At 43.5% G+C, this 18,329-nt stretch overlaps 2 protein-coding genes across 11 annotated transcripts in view; one reads left to right on the plus strand and one right to left on the minus strand.

Annotated features, from left to right (window-relative positions):
- The window catches only part of ppfia1 (PTPRF interacting protein alpha 1), a 91,310-nt gene that overhangs the window by 34,760 nt on the left and 38,221 nt on the right, over nucleotides 1–18,329 (plus strand). For all 10 annotated transcript variants that reach the window (XM_088991818.1, XM_088991819.1, XM_088991817.1 and 7 more), the window contains exons 9-14: nucleotides 111–245; nucleotides 6,720–6,803; nucleotides 6,894–7,025; nucleotides 7,195–7,257; nucleotides 7,333–7,412; nucleotides 9,366–9,516. In XM_088991818.1, the coding sequence (XP_088847944.1) occupies nucleotides 111–245; nucleotides 6,720–6,803; nucleotides 6,894–7,025; nucleotides 7,195–7,257; nucleotides 7,333–7,412; nucleotides 9,366–9,516 (645 nt within the window). The remainder of the gene's footprint in view (nucleotides 1–110; nucleotides 246–6,719; nucleotides 6,804–6,893; nucleotides 7,026–7,194; nucleotides 7,258–7,332; nucleotides 7,413–9,365; nucleotides 9,517–18,329) is intronic.
- Nucleotides 12,932–18,329, minus strand: part of LOC148900233 (uncharacterized) — a 236,690-nt gene continuing 231,292 nt past the window's right edge. Inside the window, exon 2 of the mRNA XM_088991828.1 lies at nucleotides 12,932–17,989. Within this exon, the coding sequence (XP_088847954.1) occupies nucleotides 13,691–15,505 (1,815 nt within the window). The 5' untranslated portion in view covers nucleotides 15,506–17,989 and the 3' untranslated portion in view covers nucleotides 12,932–13,690. The remainder of the gene's footprint in view (nucleotides 17,990–18,329) is intronic.

Raw genomic sequence — 18,329 nt, forward strand, 5'->3', positions numbered from 1 at the left:
TGTGTTTGGGGAGGTTATTTTGAACATTGGGTGTCTTTTGCTTGATTGTTCCAATTGTTCCAAAAGGATCATCAACATTATATCTGTGACAACCTTACCTTCTTACACAGACTGAGGACAGAAACCGGCAGCTTCAAGAGAAACTGGATCTAGCAGAGCAGAAGCTGCAGCAAACTATACGCAAAGCAGAAACTCTGCCAGAAGTGGAGGCTGAGCTAGCACAAAGAGTAGCAGCCCTCACAAAGGTATTGCAATCTGACAGTGACTGGAAATTTCACTTTTTATTTACTGCATGCATTGAAGTATTTCAACTTTTGCTGTGCTTTTTGACTGCTAAAATTTTAAAGGCTGTCTATTTCATTTTTGACCCAGAAATATATGAGTTAAGGTTGGAACTCTTTGTGGAATGTAGAGGGGCAACCATTGTTCTGTGGTCTAAACACTGGAGACTTGTTTGGAAATTGTTGGCCTCTTTATGTGCATTTATAGTTACAAGCTGTATCGCAGAAAGTGGTAACTAAACAGGCATCTTGCATCATTTAGCATTAGTTTTGGCTTCCAATATTTCCCTATTATCTGATGTATTCTCATTTAAACTGACATCAGAGAAACGTTTTATATCATCTAAAATACCCAAAACACGCAGTATGATATTTTTAGTCAAATGCAAAACACCAATAAAAATGACTTAAAGTGCCCAAAATCTGCAAAAAAAAATGAACCCGGAAGTGGACAGTTTCAGAAGGTCCTTTTTCGTGGCGTCACCCCAAGACGTCTTGCCTTGCTGGAGAATCAAAACAATGGCTTCAGATTCGGAGAATATGCTTTCTTGTTACTCAACCAGTTATGAATATGATTCAAATAGTTCTGAAGAGGAAAGCATACATGTTTGAAATCAATTAAAGAATTTATTCCGTGCCATTTTGAGGCAATGGGGGGGGGGATGTGGCACCAAAAAAGACCTGAAAATGGCGACAAACCTCCTTGTAAGGAATTAATCAGCCCGTTTCCACAGGCTGCTCAATTCCTTACACTGAGCTTTGTCGCCCTCTTCTGCCTGTTTTTGGTGCAACACGAAGTTTTCAGACCAAACAAATACAGCAAAATGCATTGACGTGATGGAAGGACTGCTACAATGTGTCCTTTTTTCCGTCAGGGGCGTTCCGTCAGGGGCGTTCCTTCAGTGACGTAGGGTGAGGACTCGTTACCAACTCAAAAACAAGACTTCTGGAATATTCAGCGCGAGTCTTAAAACGTAAAATATAGCTATATGCGGTGGAATCTTTGTAAAATACACGCAGTAGAAGTCATTTGAAGCCATTTTACAAATTATGGACACAACTTGTCCGGAGATGTCGGTTGTCCTTTAAATATTATATTTGTTTGATCTTTTATGTCATACAATATATTTATATTATAATAATATTTATTTAATATATACATTAAAAAAGTCCAAGATGGCGCCAGAGTAGGCAGCCGTCAGCAAGTGCTCTCATGAGCCTTGCTTTTTTTTGGTTGTTTTTGTCTTGTTTTGTGTTTTCTTTTGTCACTTTGTGTTGTTGTGCGTCGTGTGGAATGGATACGGATTGGTTTGTTGCCCCCAAACTTTCTTTTTTTTAATTATTTGGAATTCAATCTGTTCAATACAGCTAAATTTTACTTTTTCTCAACAATGATACAATCAAGATATGACATCCCCATTTGTTCAATGAAAACTAAATGTTTAAAAAAAATCCAACACAGGCCAGAAAGTGTTATTTCTTTCAAACTTACAGCCACTAATCTAAATTAAGTCTGCAATTAATTAGAAATGAGTACATTTACATTGTACTGAAACTTTGCGATGATATTTTTTTGTTTATAACAACAGAATTGTTTTTTTCTGTTTGTGTGTGCACTAATTCACTGCATCGTCTGTGTTGTCCCGTAGCAATTTGTTCACGCATGACCATAGTAGGTGAAAGCGGTTCCAAATGTGCAAGGGTGTGTGTTGTTTGGGTGTGGGATGGAGTGGGCTGACCATTCACCCTCAAAAATGACACTTGTGTATGCAGTGGTACATAAAATGATGATGTGATGACTCCCAGCGATATGAGCTATGCACGGATTCTGTTATGAAAGTCCCAATACAAATTGTTACTTCATTTGAATCATACAAGGCCTCACTAGAATTCAATGGATCAACGAGGATTTAATTTGAATGAAATAAGATTTAAAAGATTAAATTTTCTGTCAGTTAAGCTATTCTTTGTTGTAAGTTAGTCCATATTTTTTTTTCTCTACGTTAATGATAGTGTTATGCAGAGGTGTACTAACAATTTTATAGATAAATGATACAATTTAGTCGCGCGCCAAAATATACGTTGACATCTCACAACCCTTTAAAGCAGTGGTCCCCAACCTTCTTTGCGCCACGGACCGGTTTAATGTCAGACAATATTTTCACGGACCGGCGGATAAAGAAACTTAACATTTTTTTACTCATTTTGCTATCTTACGGTGGCTAACTTTAGCGGTATGTATCACGTGACCTAGACAAGCGTTTTGACATTCGTCAAGAATAAATTGTAGTTGCAGGTAATCTGGTAATTTTTCAATTTTCATTTCATGTAAATTATTTCTTCTTTCTGCGCGGGCCAGGTACCAAATGACCCACGGACTGGTACCGGTCCGTGGGTTGGGGGCCTCTGCTTTAAAGGACAACCGACGCATCCGGACAAGTTGTGTCCATAATTTGTAAAATGGCTTCAAATGACTTCTACTGAGCGTATTTTACAAAGATTCCACCGCATATAGCTATATTTTACGTTTTAAGACTCGCGCTGAATATTCATGAAGTCTTGTTTTTGAGTTGGTGACGAGTCCGTACGTCATGAAAGGACTCCCCCCCCCCCCCCCCCCCGACCGTCTTTTTGTCGTAGCAGTCCTTCATCACGTCATTGTATTTTGCTGTACTGTTTGTCTGAAAACCTTGATGTTGCACCCAAAAGCCGCGAGAAGAGGGCGTCCAAGCTCCATGGAAGGAATGTATCAGCCTGTGGAAACGGGCTGATTCATTCTTCACGGGAGCTGGGTCGCCATTTTTGGGTGCGACATTCCCCCCCGCCCGTTTGCCTCAAAATGAAACAGAAATAATTCTTTAATCAATTGCAAACGTGTATGCTTTCCGCTTCAGAACTATTTGAATCATATTCATAATTGGATGTATAACAAGAAAGCACATTCTCCGTTGTTTTGATTTTTCAGCAATGCAAGACGTCTTGGCGTGACGTCACGAACTGGGGGCGGGACTTTCTGAAAATGCCCAATTCGCAGCTCAATTTTTTGCAGATTTTGGACACTAAGTCATTTTTATTGGTGTTTTGCATTTGAATAAAAATATCATACTGCGTGTTTTGGGTATTTTAGATGCTATAAAACGTTTTTCTGATGTCAGTTAAGAAACAAAAAAGTGACGTCGGTTGTCCTTTAAATATGGGTTACACGCATCTTGGTGGGCAGTCACAGTCCCCATTTGGCTCTCCCGTGGTGACGGGTCTGTGTGTAGATATTGTTGTATTCTATGCACTTTCATTGAGTGGTCAGTGGCTGGTATTGCCACTTTTCCTCAAACACACATCCCTTAAGCACACAAACTGGAACTGGCAATTAGTTTACATATAACTCAACAAGAACTTTCCCATATAGATACTACTCCGCCCGCCTCCCCCCAAAAAAATTACAAAAATAATTTAAATGTGTCACCACAGATGACTTGATAGTGTTAATACCTATCATTAAAATACAGATAAATGGCTGTCATCTAATTCCATTATTACCATATTTTTCGGTGTATAAGGTGTACCCAAAGCCTTCATTTTCTTCAAAAACATGACCCTGCGCCTTATACACAGGTGCCTTATATCTTCTTCTTCTTTTCCTTTCGGCTTTTCCCTTCAAGGGGTCGCCACAGCAAATCAGTGTCCTCCATCTTTAGAGGTTTGATCCGCATGTTTGTTTTGGCCAAGCTTTTACGTCTGATGCCCTTCCTGCCACAACCATCTGTATGTATCTGGGCTCGGGACCGGCACAAGAAGACAGAGGTCCCTTTGTGGCTACAGAACAAGCAACTCGCTCAGTAAAAGGCTTCGAAACACAAAATGGTAATCGGCACAGCAACATTCAAAAAAGCAAAAACTATACTCACCATTTGATGACAATGCTCTGATCTTACCGTGAAATGGGCATCTCTTTCCTTACATTACAAACAGAACTTCAGTCCTTATTATATGTTCACCAACAACAATAAATGCAACTTCCTTTTATGACTGTCATAAAATCATGATTATAAGACGTAATTTTAATTGAGCCACAACAGGTCTCGCAACTACTGTAAGTAGAAGTAGTAGTACGCGGCCCATGCTGGCAGCACTTTATAATGTGGTGTACTTTATACATTAAATGTATACTTTTTAAAACATGTCATTCATTGAAGGTGCGCCTTATAGTCCGGTGCATCTTTATATACGGAAAATGGTTTGAAAATACACCATTGTGGGTGCGCCTTGTCCTCCAGTGCACCTTATACACTGGAAAATATGGTAAATTATTATGTTTTTGGTGTTGTAGTTAGCTTTGCAGTGTTCCAAACTTGTGCATCGTGACTGCTCTTAACTGTTGTTTTTGTACATACATATGTGCTACATCTCTGTCTGCGGAAGTACAGGTAACATCCGACTTACGACCGGGTTCCGTTCCAACAAAACGGTCTTAAGTCAAGCGGTCGTAAGTCGAAATGCAATCAATATGGCCGACGCGAAATTTATACGACAGAATAGTGTACGATGTCAATCTGTTGTTTTTAAAGAACGTTTTCTATTGTAATACTATTATATAACAAACTGCTTACAGTTCAATTATACATTTTATACCTTTTAGTGAATTTCTTATCATTTTATATTCGTATTATTGATTTTTATTACTGTGTCGTTCTGCTGGCCCAAATATGCACGGCTTCCCATGTATGCGCGCTGTTGAAAAATTGCTCTCCCTGCTAACGGAGAAGCCAGAAGAGGTCGCCCAACACACACGCTTGGACTTCGGCGGATGGCGAAGGAAAAAAAGTCTTAAAGGCGTGGGCCTGACACGGCGATCTCGAACGCCGACGGCCGGCTCGCCTCGGCTTTTGCCCTGGCCGGCGTCGGGGGACCCTCGACCCGAGCGCCGACGCCCACCCGCCTCGGCGTCGGTGGACCCTCCCCCCCCCCCCCTTTGCATCCTCTTTTTGTGCAATGCTGTAATATTCTCTGTTAAAATAAATGAGGCAGGCTGAATGTTGAGCGGATCTGGCAACACAGCCACAACGCTACATATGGTCCTTTCGCAGCGATAAAAAAAATAGTTCTCATACAATGCTGAGTGAAGTGATTGCTCTCTGTGCTGCGGCAAATAAACATCCAATTTATTCTACCAAATGCATCGCAAACACGCTGCAGATCTCACCATCGTTGCCGGGCTGCCACCGTAGCAGTCCCAGCTGTAGAATTAAAAAAAAAAAGGTTCTGGTGGTCTTCAGTGCGGGTGGTCGTAAATCGTACCTGTTCAGTGAAACCATTAAAATGAGAATTTTAAAATGAGAAACCATTAAAATGAGAATAATCCGTTCCCAGGTCTCCATAAAATATAACATACCTTATTCTCTGTATAATAAATGTGCTATTGTATTGTAATGAGAGAAATGTACTGCACTGTATAATAGTCACTTTATTTACATTTGTGATGGTCGTTTATGGCTCTTAATTGACACCTGTTGCTTTCTGACTTGTAAGATCTTACGAAACTGAGGCATCACATGATCATTCATCATGTTGATGATTCTCAAAAGCGACAAAAGAAGGCGGGCGGGGGGGATTCCGTCCAGCCTGTCAAGCTAGACAAAATAAAATGGCAAATAAAATTGTTTTGTGTCTTCTTCGGCTGGCGGAGGTCGGGAGCAGCGGCCCCGCCCCAGCTGTCAACTTGCACGTGACATTAGTCACCTGAAAGCATCGACTAAATAACACCTTTGTGTCAAGCTTTTTGCGAAGGATGGTAACAATGGTGGATGGTACCGGGCTCTTTCTTTGTAGAATGGTAGGAGAAAGTTACTCTCAGGGAAGTGACACATAGCGTGAGAGATGTGTCAGGCTGAGATTCACATGACAGCCGCGGCATCACAAACGCACACCTCGTTTGTGTTTGTCAATGATCGACTGTTATTTTGTTTTGTGTCTGCTTCGGCTGAACACGAGCCTGTGGTGGGTCCCATAGCCTGTGGTCGGTCCCATAACGGCAAAAGTATCGTTGAAGACGATCGACGTGTGCACTCATAGAAAGGGGGTGTAGAAAGGTAGGCCGGCTGGGACGCTGTTCGGTCATGTGCTCTTGTGTTCTTCCGCGAAGATTACTCCGCCAGCCGTGGTGGGGGGTGTGTATCGCGAAAATAGTGCATATGCCAAGGTTTAATTTTCCTAAATGTAACCTTCGTAAACCGAAAAGTTCGTAAGGCAAGGTTTTCGTAAACCGAGGACCCACTGTATTTGGTATTTTGAAGGACTTCAGTTTTGTCCCTCAAATATCTAAAAGAATCACTGAACACTGGAAGGGAGAAAACATAGCCTATCTGTAGAGAAATAACTTTGGAACAAATTGAATATGAAAAGTACTAGTACTACAAATATTTTTTTAACTGTCTTGCTCAGGCAGAAGAACGTCATGGTAATGTGGAGGAGAGATTGAAGCAGCTCGAGGCCCAGTTGGAGGAGAAGAACCAAGAAATGCTCAGGGTAAGGAACAGGCAAGATGGGAAGTCTATAATTATTAAATAGGACCGGTGTCCACTGGAATTTATCAACATTTGCACTTTTGAATGTCAGGCAAGGCAAAGAGAGAAGATGAATGAGGAGCACAACAAACGTCTCTCTGAGACAGTGGACAAGCTCCTGTCTGAGTCCAACGAGAGACTCCAGCTTCACCTTAAAGAAAGGATGTCTGCTCTCGAGGACAAGGTAGTACTCATTCATTTGTGTTGTGAATACTCCTTCAGCCATATCCTAACTCCGGTGTACCAGTTGATGTACTGAGGTAAATCATTATCGTTCTTTGTTGTTTGGTATTCTGTGTACATTTACACACACACAATTTAATCTTGTTTAATGTCGATTACTTTCTCTTCAGAATGCCCTCATAAGGGAATTGGAGCACACCAAGAAACTGATTGAGGAGTCTCACCATGAAAAGGTGAATTGAGTGTGTCTTTAAAGGTAAAAGATTTCTGTCACTCTCTTAACATAGAATAAATGTTCTGTCCTGCAGGAGCAGCTCTTGATTCAGATTGAAACTTTGAGGGCTGAGAATGAGCAGGGTAGGAGCCGAAGCAACTCTTTCTTACATGGGTAAGTTGTTTGTGTTTAACCTCAGTCTGTAATATGTAGAGTGTCTAAGTATACATTACATGACAACCAAAACCGACGCCTCCGGACAAGTTGCGTCCTTAATTTGTAAAATCACTTCACATGACTTCTACTGAGCGCATTTTACAACGATTCCACCACATATATTTTACGTTTTAAGACTCTTGCTGAATATTCATGAAGTATTGTTTTCGAGTTGATGACGATGCCCGAAGTGACGTCACATTTGGTACACCCCTGACCGAGAAAGCGACACACAATGCGTTTTCGGTACTTTTTTTCACCTGAAAACATGTGTTGATCGCGAAATTAGAAGGAAAACTACATAAATAACGTGATGGTAAATCGTTGTGTCGCAGCCAATTGCGGTAACACGCATAAAGAAGGTGTAAGTTTACACAAATTCCCAGCGGACAAATCAGCCCATTTTCAACGGAGCAGAGCAGTCGAGCACCAGCGGAGGCGAACGAGGAAGCTAACCAGAGTTAGCGATTCGGCGCTTGGATAGCGGAAGTTTGATGTATGTTTACTCATTTAGTTACACTGCATGCTAACTGTGACCTCACCTGGTGAAAGAGAGCAATTGCCATATTAGTGGAGCAAACCGATCGGACAAACATCCACTTTCCACCGTGTCATTTTTTACTCTGCAGCGCTGTCGGAGCTTTCTCTCTCATCTCAACATCTGATGTTCATGTACTTGTTCGAAGTGTGGCGGTCTCCTTTGTGTGTGTGCGTAAAACCCACCCCTATGTCTTCTACCACGGATTTTAACCAAACACGGGCGGCTTTACGGCTCTGATAAGCGGCTTCATATAGTGGACGAAGCGATTCTTGTGCCCCATCTTGTGCATTTTCTGGGCGCTACATTATAGTCCATATCTTCACCGGTTTCATCACTTGCAGACGGCTTGAATTGATACGGAAGGACTTCTTTAATCGATTGCAAACATTTATGCTTTCCTCTTCAGAACTATGTGAATCATAACTGGATGAGTAACAAGAAAGAATCTTCTCCGAATCTGAACTCTCTGAAGCCATTGTTTTGATTCTCGAGCAAGGCAGTTTTTGAAGGAGTATCCTGGTGTGACGTCACGAACAAGGGGGCGGGACTTTCTGAATCTCCCCAGTTTTGAGCTCATTTGTGGCAGTTTTAGGACACTTTAAGTAATTTTTTTGGTGTTTTGCATTTGACTAAAAATATCAGCCTGCCTGTTTTGGGTATTTTAGATGTAATAAAACGTTTTTCTGATGTCAGTTAGGAAACAAAAAACTGGTGTCGGTTGTCCTTTAAAGGACAACCGACGCCCTTGGACAAGTTGCGTCCATAATTTGTAAAATCACTTCAAATGACTTCTACTGAGTGTATTTTACAAAGATTCCACCGCATATAGCTATATTTTACGTTTTAAGACTCGCGCAGAATATTCAGGAATTCTTGTTTTTGAGTTGGTGACGATTCCTGACGTCACGTCACGAAGGGAAAGCCCCTGATCGAGAAAGCGACACACAATGCATTTTGGGTACTTTGTTTGGTCTGAAAACTTCGTGCTGATCTGTGTTGATGGCGAAATTAGAAGGAAAACACATAACGCGATGGTGAATCGTTGTGTTTTGCACCAAGACTATGATTTGATTCTAGTTGACACAAATTCCCAGCAGACAAATCAGCCCATTTCCAACGGAGCTTTGGCGCCATCTTGTGCATTTTCTGGGATGCTACACATCAGTCCTGAGAGCCTCCTCAGACGTCATTTTTATTGGTGTTTTTCATTTGACTAAAAATATCAGCCTGTGTGTTTTGGGTATTTTAGAGGCAGTAAAACGTTTTTCTGGTGTCAGTTAGGAAACAAAAAAATGTTGTCGGTTGTCCTTTAAATGTCCATAAACACAATCATTATCTTACGGATTGTTCTGTTTGGTGGGTTTTGCTAGTCGATCACAGCTCTCAAGTACCCCAGACTTCAGGTATCCAGTGTCTGCTTCTTCTATGATGGATAGTAACTCAGACCACTACAGCAGCGCTCTTGTCTTGAGGCGCCCCCAAAAAGGAAGAGTAGCAGCCCTTCGAGATGAACCATCCAAGGTGAGCTGTGTTCTTTGATTGCTTTAGTGTCGATATCCCTATGCTCAAATAATACTGATTTAATATATAATTGATCACTTGTTGAATGCTACATTCACCCATTGTTAAATCAGATGCACTTAAAGACCCTGTAAAGGAATGTAAATTTACAGATTTGATACGCCAATGAAAAGAATCTGTTCCCAAAACTGCTAACTTGCCAAGTATACGAAATCAGGCTTCTAAAGGGTGAATAAATAAGATGTTTGCACAGATGTCTGCTGAACAGACCTGAAACACACTTCTGTCGATTCCTAATTGTCACTCACATGCAAGGTCTGTCGTCGCATACATACCATATGAACTGTGTATCACACACACACACACACACACACACACACACACACACACACACACACACACACACACACACACACACACACACACACACACACACACACAAAACAAGGCAGTGGCGAATTGGACAGTCCTGTCGATGGTCTGCAGGCTTGAAAGCAAATTAGCCTGCTAGGTGGCCACGAGCTCCCACTAGCGGACTGAGAGTGGGGCTAACCAATTCACCCCTACCTCACTCTGTTAGCGAAACGCGGGACCCTACAACATAGACACTACAGCATAAATAACTTTAAAAACTTGACACTTCAGGAATTTATATTAGCACTAACGATATCATCAAGATCTGAACAGTCAAGTTAGGACTCTATCAGTCATGTGACTATGCCACCTATGGGTTACATGTAAAAGTAAAACCAACCACATTACTTCTTTGAAGTTTGCCGTAGATTGAATGAGGGGTATCGCGAGTGAGCGAAAGAGAGGGGGCTATGGGAGGATCAGTGGTCACACACACACACACATACATACATATAAACACAAGCAAGCAAGGAACCGCTGCAGGAAAGTACATGTGAGAAATTGACTTGCCTGTTTGTGAGTGTGGCGATACATGGCTGTCTACGGTCAATTATTTCCAGTATGCGCATCGTTACATGACCAAATGTATAATTTCACGTGCATCAGTGGATACAATTGCAAAGCCTGTTGTAAAAATGTACAAGCAGCTCACAGATCATTAAATCAATGTCCGCTTTACTTCAAGGTAATATATTTCATATTGCCGGGTGTCCATATTTCTCATTGCTGTCTTCACGCAAACTGATTTTTGTCTGAAATATTAGTGCTACATTCTAAATATACTGTATATATGTATATATATGCGTGTGTGTGTGTGTGTGTGTGTGTGTGTGTGTGTGTGTGTGTGTGTGTGTGTGTGTGTGTGTGTGTGTGTGTGTGTGTGTGTGTGTGTGTGTGTGTGTGTGTGTGTGTGTGTGTGTGTGTGTGTGTGTGTGTGTGTGCGTGTGTATATATATATATATATGTGAAAGCATCGACTAAATAACGCCTTTGTGTAAAGCTTTTAGGCGATGGATGGTAGCAATGGTGGACGGAAATTTTTTTTTCGAGATACACACTTTTCACCTTACACACTGTCTGGGAACCAATTAAGTTCGTAAGTTGAGGTCTCACTGTATATGTGTGTGTATGTATATATATGTATATATATATATATAGTGTCATATATATGTATATGTATTTACAGTAAAGTCTCGTTATATCGATATTCTCGGGAGTTAAAAAAAAATGTCGATATATCCATCCTGCGCCGAACTGCATTAACGAAAGCCGCCAAAAGAGGGCATCCAAGCACCATGTAAGAAACGGAGCTGGCCATGAGCTCGCCATGTTGTGCCTCTTTTTTTTGGGGTGAGAGATGTTCCCCGAATGTTGGCTCAAAATGGCACCTGGATGTGTAACAAGAAAGCATATTATCCGAATCAGAAGCCATTGTTTGGATTCACAAGAAATGCAAGACGTCTTGTCGTGAAGTCATTTTTATTGGTGTTTTGCATTTGAATAAAAAGTGACATCGGTTGTCCTTTAATACACAGTATGGAATGTACAGTAATTTTCAAAATCATCACGCTTCAGGAGACAAAACAAGAAACATTGTTGCAAGAAACGATTGCATTCATATACAGTACAGTGGGCATGTACATAACACAACAGGGAAACTGCTTCCCATTTTTACCTTTTAACACAAACACTTCAATCTCGTCTGCTTCACACGAGCTGGCGTCTGAAAATGAAAATGGTTGAACTCTACTATCTTGGTAAACTCCTAGAGCAGTACTTGAACCGAACCTGAGCAGTGTTGCAACTGACTATTTTAAGGAGTGGTTGCTTCTGGTGAGAGCCTTTCTGATTTCTGAATGGCTTTCAGCTGCTGGCACACCTGCCTTCATTTCAGCTCTCTCCTCTGGGGGAAAAATGGTGCCACTCATCTTTGGACTACAGCGTCGGCCATATTTGTAGTTTGCCGAGACACCTCCCACTCAATCTTTCCATGGATACATCGGGAAGATTGCCAACTGTAGGCAAACGAAGTAAGTATGGTGGTCTTGCCAAGATTTTCTTATTTCTGTTCTTCAGCAGGTAGTAGAACAACCAACCGTCTTACGTCCCTGTGCAGAACAATGGGTTGGAACTGTTTCCTCAGGCTGCTTAAATTGGGATGGATGGGCTTTGCCTTTGGGGTTTTTGTCAGGGGGACACAGTAGCTGAGATAGATCCGAATGTGGACATCCCTCACAATGCCTTTGTCATCTGGGTTGGTGCAGATAACTCTGCTTGAAGTGACCCCTTAGTGCGTTTTGGTCACATAACCAGACAATGTCTCCTACAGTGACATTCCGTTCAGCAGTGTGCCATTTGCTTCGGACAACAAGGTTGGGACCTGCGAGTTGACTCCAAGATTTCCAGAACCTGGTTACCTCAGCCTGCATTGCCCTGAGCCTTTTGTAGGGGTAAATGGAAAAGTTTAATGTTTTGAGGTCTTCACTTTGAGATGCACGACCAAGAAGGAGGCTGTTTGGTGTGATATATTGGATGCAGTTTTCCCGACTCTGGATTCTGGCATCAATCGGGCACTCATTTGCGAGGTTTGCTGTAGTGTAGAGAGCTGTCTGGAACTCTGAGAAGCTGAGCCCGTACTCTTTACCAAGACTCTGGAGTGCCCTTTTTACAATACGTACAGCGGCCTCTGCTGCACCGTTCCCGTGTGGAGAGTCAGCGGGGTGAATTTTCCACATCCACTTAGTTCCATTTTTGGCTGCTGTATCCTCCAGTGTTGTTTGATCCAAGCCATCCAAGAAACTGTACAGTTCCTTGAGGAAATACTTTGTTCCAATGAAATTGGTGCCAGGATCATACCAGATCTTTCTTGGATGCCCTCTGAGAGCTGTGATTTTTTTCTTTCTTTTTCTTTCTTTCTTCCACAAAGATGGCTCCTATTGACGAGACTGCCTCCCACTTTGGGCCGTCCAAGGCTTGAACTTGTTGAGAGATCCTTTTTGCCGCTCTCCAAACCATTGCAACTGTTTTGACGAGTCTAATGATAGGACCCTGGTCTGTGGTCCATTTCAGGTACATCACTGCGCCATAAGCATGCTCACTTCCATCAGAGAATGTAGAGGGTGGTTCAGTAATAAAGCATTTGGGAGTTAGAGCCCTAGTGAACATGAGCGTACTGAGTTGCTGGTACTCCTCGAATAGATCGATTGCATCATCTCTGAGTCCATCTGAGAGTGCAATGTCCCATGTGTCTTTGACTGGACAGCTTTCAGCCTTTGCCTCTTGAAATGCCCTCCGCACCAGAATAGCTCCCTTTTGCTTGGTAGGAGTCACAAGGCCAACTGGATCGTGCAGTCCTGACACTTGACTGAGAAGTTCTCTTCGCGTCAAAGGGCTGGGTGTCATGGCTCTGATCTTGTCTTTCAGAAGGTCTTCACCCAGCCGCATCTTTTGTTTCCTCTTAGAGAAGTTGATTCCAATTCTGACATGGAGCTTATTGTCTTCAACTCTGTAGCCCAGACCAAGTGCTTTGTTGTCATCATTGCCCATCTGATTTGGTAGGATGATGGTCTTTGTCCTTTCCTCATTACAGCGTTCCTTCCTCCCACTTTGCCCAGAGAAGACCCATGGCTTCAGCTCAAAACCTCCGGTCTTCAGGATCCTCTCCACATTGGCTGTGATGGAGTTTAGCTGGACAAGGCTGTTGTGTGAAGTAAGGATGTCGTCAATGTAGCTGTCGTTATGAATCACTAGACGTTCCTCTTCAAGGTGGGCAAAGAGGGAGGTTTGCAGTTTCACGCATTGCCAGTTGCGCTATGCACCCTGCAGGTTTGTCTCCTATGTTCACTCTTGAGATCGCATATTCCCCCAGGTCCTCATTCTCAGCATCTCGCCAGAGGAATCTGTGAAGATGCACTTCTTGGTCTTCCAGCCAGACGGAGTTATACATCTTTTTTATGTCTCCCAGGGCAGCATGAACTCCACATCTGAATCTGAGCAGTACAGCTCGAATCTGGTTAAGGACATCAGGGCCTTTCATCAGCAGGTCATTCATGCTGACACCTCTGCACCTTTGACTGCTATTCCAGACAATTCTTATTGGAGTTGGAATCGAGTGTGGGTTTGGAGCAATGAGGTGACTGAGATACCAAACTGGTCCATCCCAACTGGTGATGGTGCCTTTGGGTAGTTTGAGGGCTGCTTTTCTATTTACCATATCATGGACTTGTGCAGCATAAGCCACCTTCCACTCCGGTCTTTTGGCCAATTGTTTTTCTGTTCTCAGGAATGTAGCCTCAACCATTTTTCTGTTGTTTGATAAGGAAATGGGGTCCTCCACCCAGGGATACCTGGCATGCCAGTGTGGCTCTTCGCTGTGGTGGTCCTCTGTATCATAGGTGAGGCCGTCCCTTACTACTTCAAGTTCCCGTTCCTCTGCGAGAGTCATCTCTTTGCCGCCTGGTTGACATTTTCCACAGCGGCATCCTCCACACTTTGGATCACATGCTGCACCAATACTGTCCCATTTCCACCACTCTGGGAAGCCCCGGTAGGTGCTTGACCTCTGGAGCTTGGCGTGAACATGAGTGTTGGGAGGGTTTGTTCTAGCTGGGCCAGTGAGTTCTTCGTACTTTACGGCAGCAGTCCTCATTGATCTTGCAAAGTGAGTCCTGGACATTTGGGCGGACACAGTAAGGTCTTCAAAGAGTCCAGGATGAGAGCCTCCGACTGTCATCCCCAATGGCCCGTCCCACAGCACAAGGTCTGCAATAACTCTGATCCGTTGAGGTGCTAGCTGGCCCTCTCTGTGGCTTATAAGCAGATAGATTTCATCTGGTCTTGTCAGAGCTCCAAGTGGGACATCCGGAAAGAGTTTCTGGAGCCGTTTGGAGTCAACACTTTTGTTAATGTCTGCAATATTGTCCAGACCATAACAGACCAATTGATGCGATTTAAGAGTGCCTTTTGGTGTCCTCACTCTGATCTTCAAGAGGTACCGCTTTGTCTCCACAATGGTCTTCATTCCTCCAACACCGTGTACGATGAGAGTGATGTCTTCGCTTCTAAGGTTCAGTTTGTCTGCAGTCGTGTGGGTGATGTAATTGATGTCAGATGCCAGGTCAATCAGTGTTCCAATCTTTTGTCCAGCATTTGCGGTGACTTCCAATAACATCATCAACACTGGCAGTTCCTGCAATCCACTTCTTTCTAAAAGTCCTGATTTGGCTTTTGTGTTTGACATCTTGGCTGCAGCATTGGAGAACGCATCATGAAACTGCCTTGCCAGCTCTGGGGAAAGCCTCTTGACAAAGTTTTCTTGTTCCTCTGTGTACGTTCTCCTGCTTTTGCCATCCATGGAGCCAGGTTTGCTCCTCTTCTGTGCTGAGCTGCTTTTCTTGTTCGGACAGAGGTAGAAATGATGCTCAGGTGCATGTTCATCCTTGCAGGCATGGTTGGTGCATAGGAAGTCATCTTTGCAGTCTGAACTGACATTATGGACATCAAGACATCTGTTGCATGCTCCCAGCTTCTTAACCGCAGCTTTCTTGTCTGCAAGCTGCAATGCCCGGAACTGCATGCAGTAGTAGAGTTTCTTCCTGTGCTTCCCATCTCCGCAGACAACACAGCCATTGCGGTCATCACATGCCCTGGTGGATTTCGTCCTGGCATATCTTGGCTCAGGCTTCGATTCCCTCTTATTTGGTTTCTCATCCAATTGTTCCAGCTGCTCATAAATACTCTCTTGCCCTTTCAGGAAGTCCAACAACCGTCAAACCTGTTGACTGGAGTTACAGCATTCCTGGGATCTGCTGCATAGATGAGCCATTCCTTTCTGAGAGGCGCTGGGAGTTTCCCCTCAATCAACCTGGTCACGAGTGGGTTTTTGATAGCGCCAGTGTCCCCGAGCTCACTGAGATCTTGAAGTGCTTTCTCCACAGCTTGGATTAACTCCACTACTCTTCGCGGCTGGTTGCTTTTGACGGGCTGTATTCTCTGCAGCTCCTCCACAATTTCTATAGCAATGGACGTCCTCTTGCCATAGCGATTTCCCAGAACACGGAAGATGTCATCAGCAGTGATATGGGTGGTGAGACGAAGGTCTTTCCTGATCTTGTCCTCAACACTGTCCAGCAACTGGGCCCTTTTTACTTCCCTGGAACCGGTTGGCTCCCCTTGTTTTTAGAGCGCTTCCCAGTCCTTTTTCCACCTGTAGAAGTCACGTTTGATTCCGGTGAACTTAGGAAGGGTTATTGGCTTCAACTTGATGGCTGGTACGGGGTGACTGGACGCAATTGGTTCCTTCCTGACCTCTTCCTTTACCCCCTCTTGTATGAAGTCAGCCTTTTTGGAGACAAGCTTGGTGGCTTGAATTTCCAGGGCTTTTAAGGTTGTCAGGATTTCAGCTACTGAATCTTCAGGAATCCATTGTCTCCACCGGCTATGTACCTCTTTTGCAGTCTTCATTAATCCTTCACGGTGGTTCATCAAGAACTAGTATCCATCCAGGTTCATATCCTCAGGGTCCACAGCAGTGGTGCGTCTGCACTCCTCCTCTGCTGTCAGAAGAGCTATGGATACTTCATTTTTTCCAAACTTGTTCCACAGGACCTTCTGAAGTAAACCTTTGACCTCCGCCCGCTTTGACACACATTCTATTGAAGTTTTGTCCAGATCTTCTTGCTGCACTTCAGTGAGTTCTGTTTCCCCATCTCTTAGCTGTATCAGGAGTTTGGCCTCTACCTTGTCATTGGCTTCCATAACTTTGTCAGCTGCTGCGATGAGCGTCTTAAAACTGTCTCTGAGCTCCTCCTCAGACAAGTCATCATGGTTCCTGGTGAGGCTGTTAACCAGGCGGGTGAATTATGCTTTTGCAGTTGTCCTCTCAGTCTTAATCTGGTCAACTGCCTTCTTCGTTGTACTAAATTCATCCTGTCTACTTGATAACTAATGTTAAGCAGATTCCTTACTTACAGACAGTGTATTGTAGGTGTTCAAATACCTGACATGTTTCGGCGACTACTTCCGCCTTCGTCAGAGTGTCACGGATGTTGCTGTGACGCGCCATTTTCAGCTGGTGTTGCTATGAAAGAACCACATCATGGACTGGGAGAAGGCCAGAGTCATCCGCACCGAAGACAAAAAACATCAGCGCTGGATCAGGGAGGCCATTGAAATCCGAAAGCGAGGACCAAGGACCATCAACAGGGATGAGGGAGCTTACATGCTCTCTACTACCTGGAGCAGCATCCTGGAGGGACGAGCGGACAGCGGGGGGCGTGGCTTGCCTGTCAGTTCTGACAGGTAGGTCACGCCCTCATAGCAACACCAGCTGAAAATGGCGCGTCACAGCAACATCCGTGACACTCTGACGAAGGCGGAAGTAGTCGCCGAAACATGTCAGGTATTTGAACACCTACAATACACTGTCTGTAAGTAAGGAATCTGCTTAACATTAACTGCCTTCTTGTCGGCCATACTCACAATTCAGGTGGAGTTGGAGGGAACTGGGTGAATTTAAGCCGTTTAATCTTTAGTCAGGGGGCCTGGACTATCCTGGTTTCCAGAAATTCTTTTTCCCGTTGTCCAGTGGGGGGACCGGTTTTTCACTGATGTCCAGTGGGGGGACCGGTTTTTCACTGTCAAGTTATGTTGGTTTTTTAAGTTCTCCCCCTAACTTGAAAAGGGGTTTTGGCTGTGTTGACCGGGGTTATACTGGGCCTTCACTCTTTGACTCCAATGATGAGACAGATTTCTCCTTTCTTTTTCCTCTTTTATTTTGGATTTAATCGTCTCTTTTCTCATTGAAAAGACAATTGGAAGATTGCAAGCTGATTTCAAGATTGCAAGTTTGCAAGGTGAAAAACCTTTGAAGAACACAAAGAGCAATTAGGTTTACATTTGAAGGCTTAACAGGCTGGTTTTGACATTAAACCATCAAATCAAATTATCAAATAAACGGTCACAATAACAGGTTCTCTCACCGTCAGCCACCCTGGTCTTTACACAGTTGAACTCTACTGTCTTGGTAAACTCCTAGAGCAGTACTTGAACCGAACCGAACCTGAGCAGCGTTGCAACTGACTATTTTAAGGAGTGGTTGCTTCTGGTGAGAGCCTTTCTGACTTCTGAATGGCTTTCAGCTGCTGGCACACCTGCCTTCATTTCAGCTCTCTCCTCTGGGGGAAAAATGGTGCCACTCATCTTTGGACTACAGCTTCGGCCATATTTGTAGTTTGCCGAGACAATATGTGTGTGTGTGTGTGTGTGTGTGTGTGTGTGTGTGTGTGTGTGTATATATATATATATATATATATATAGAGAGAGAGAGAGAGAGAGAGAGAGAGAGAGAGAGAGAGAGAGAGAGAGAGAGAGAGAGAGAGAGAGAGAGAGAGAGAGAGAGA

Source organism: Hippocampus bargibanti, linkage group LG03, assembly GCF_051943395.1.
Source record: "Hippocampus bargibanti isolate YZ-2025 linkage group LG03, ASM5194339v1, whole genome shotgun sequence".
In the NCBI taxonomy this organism is placed as follows: domain Eukaryota; kingdom Metazoa; phylum Chordata; class Actinopteri; order Syngnathiformes; family Syngnathidae; genus Hippocampus; species Hippocampus bargibanti.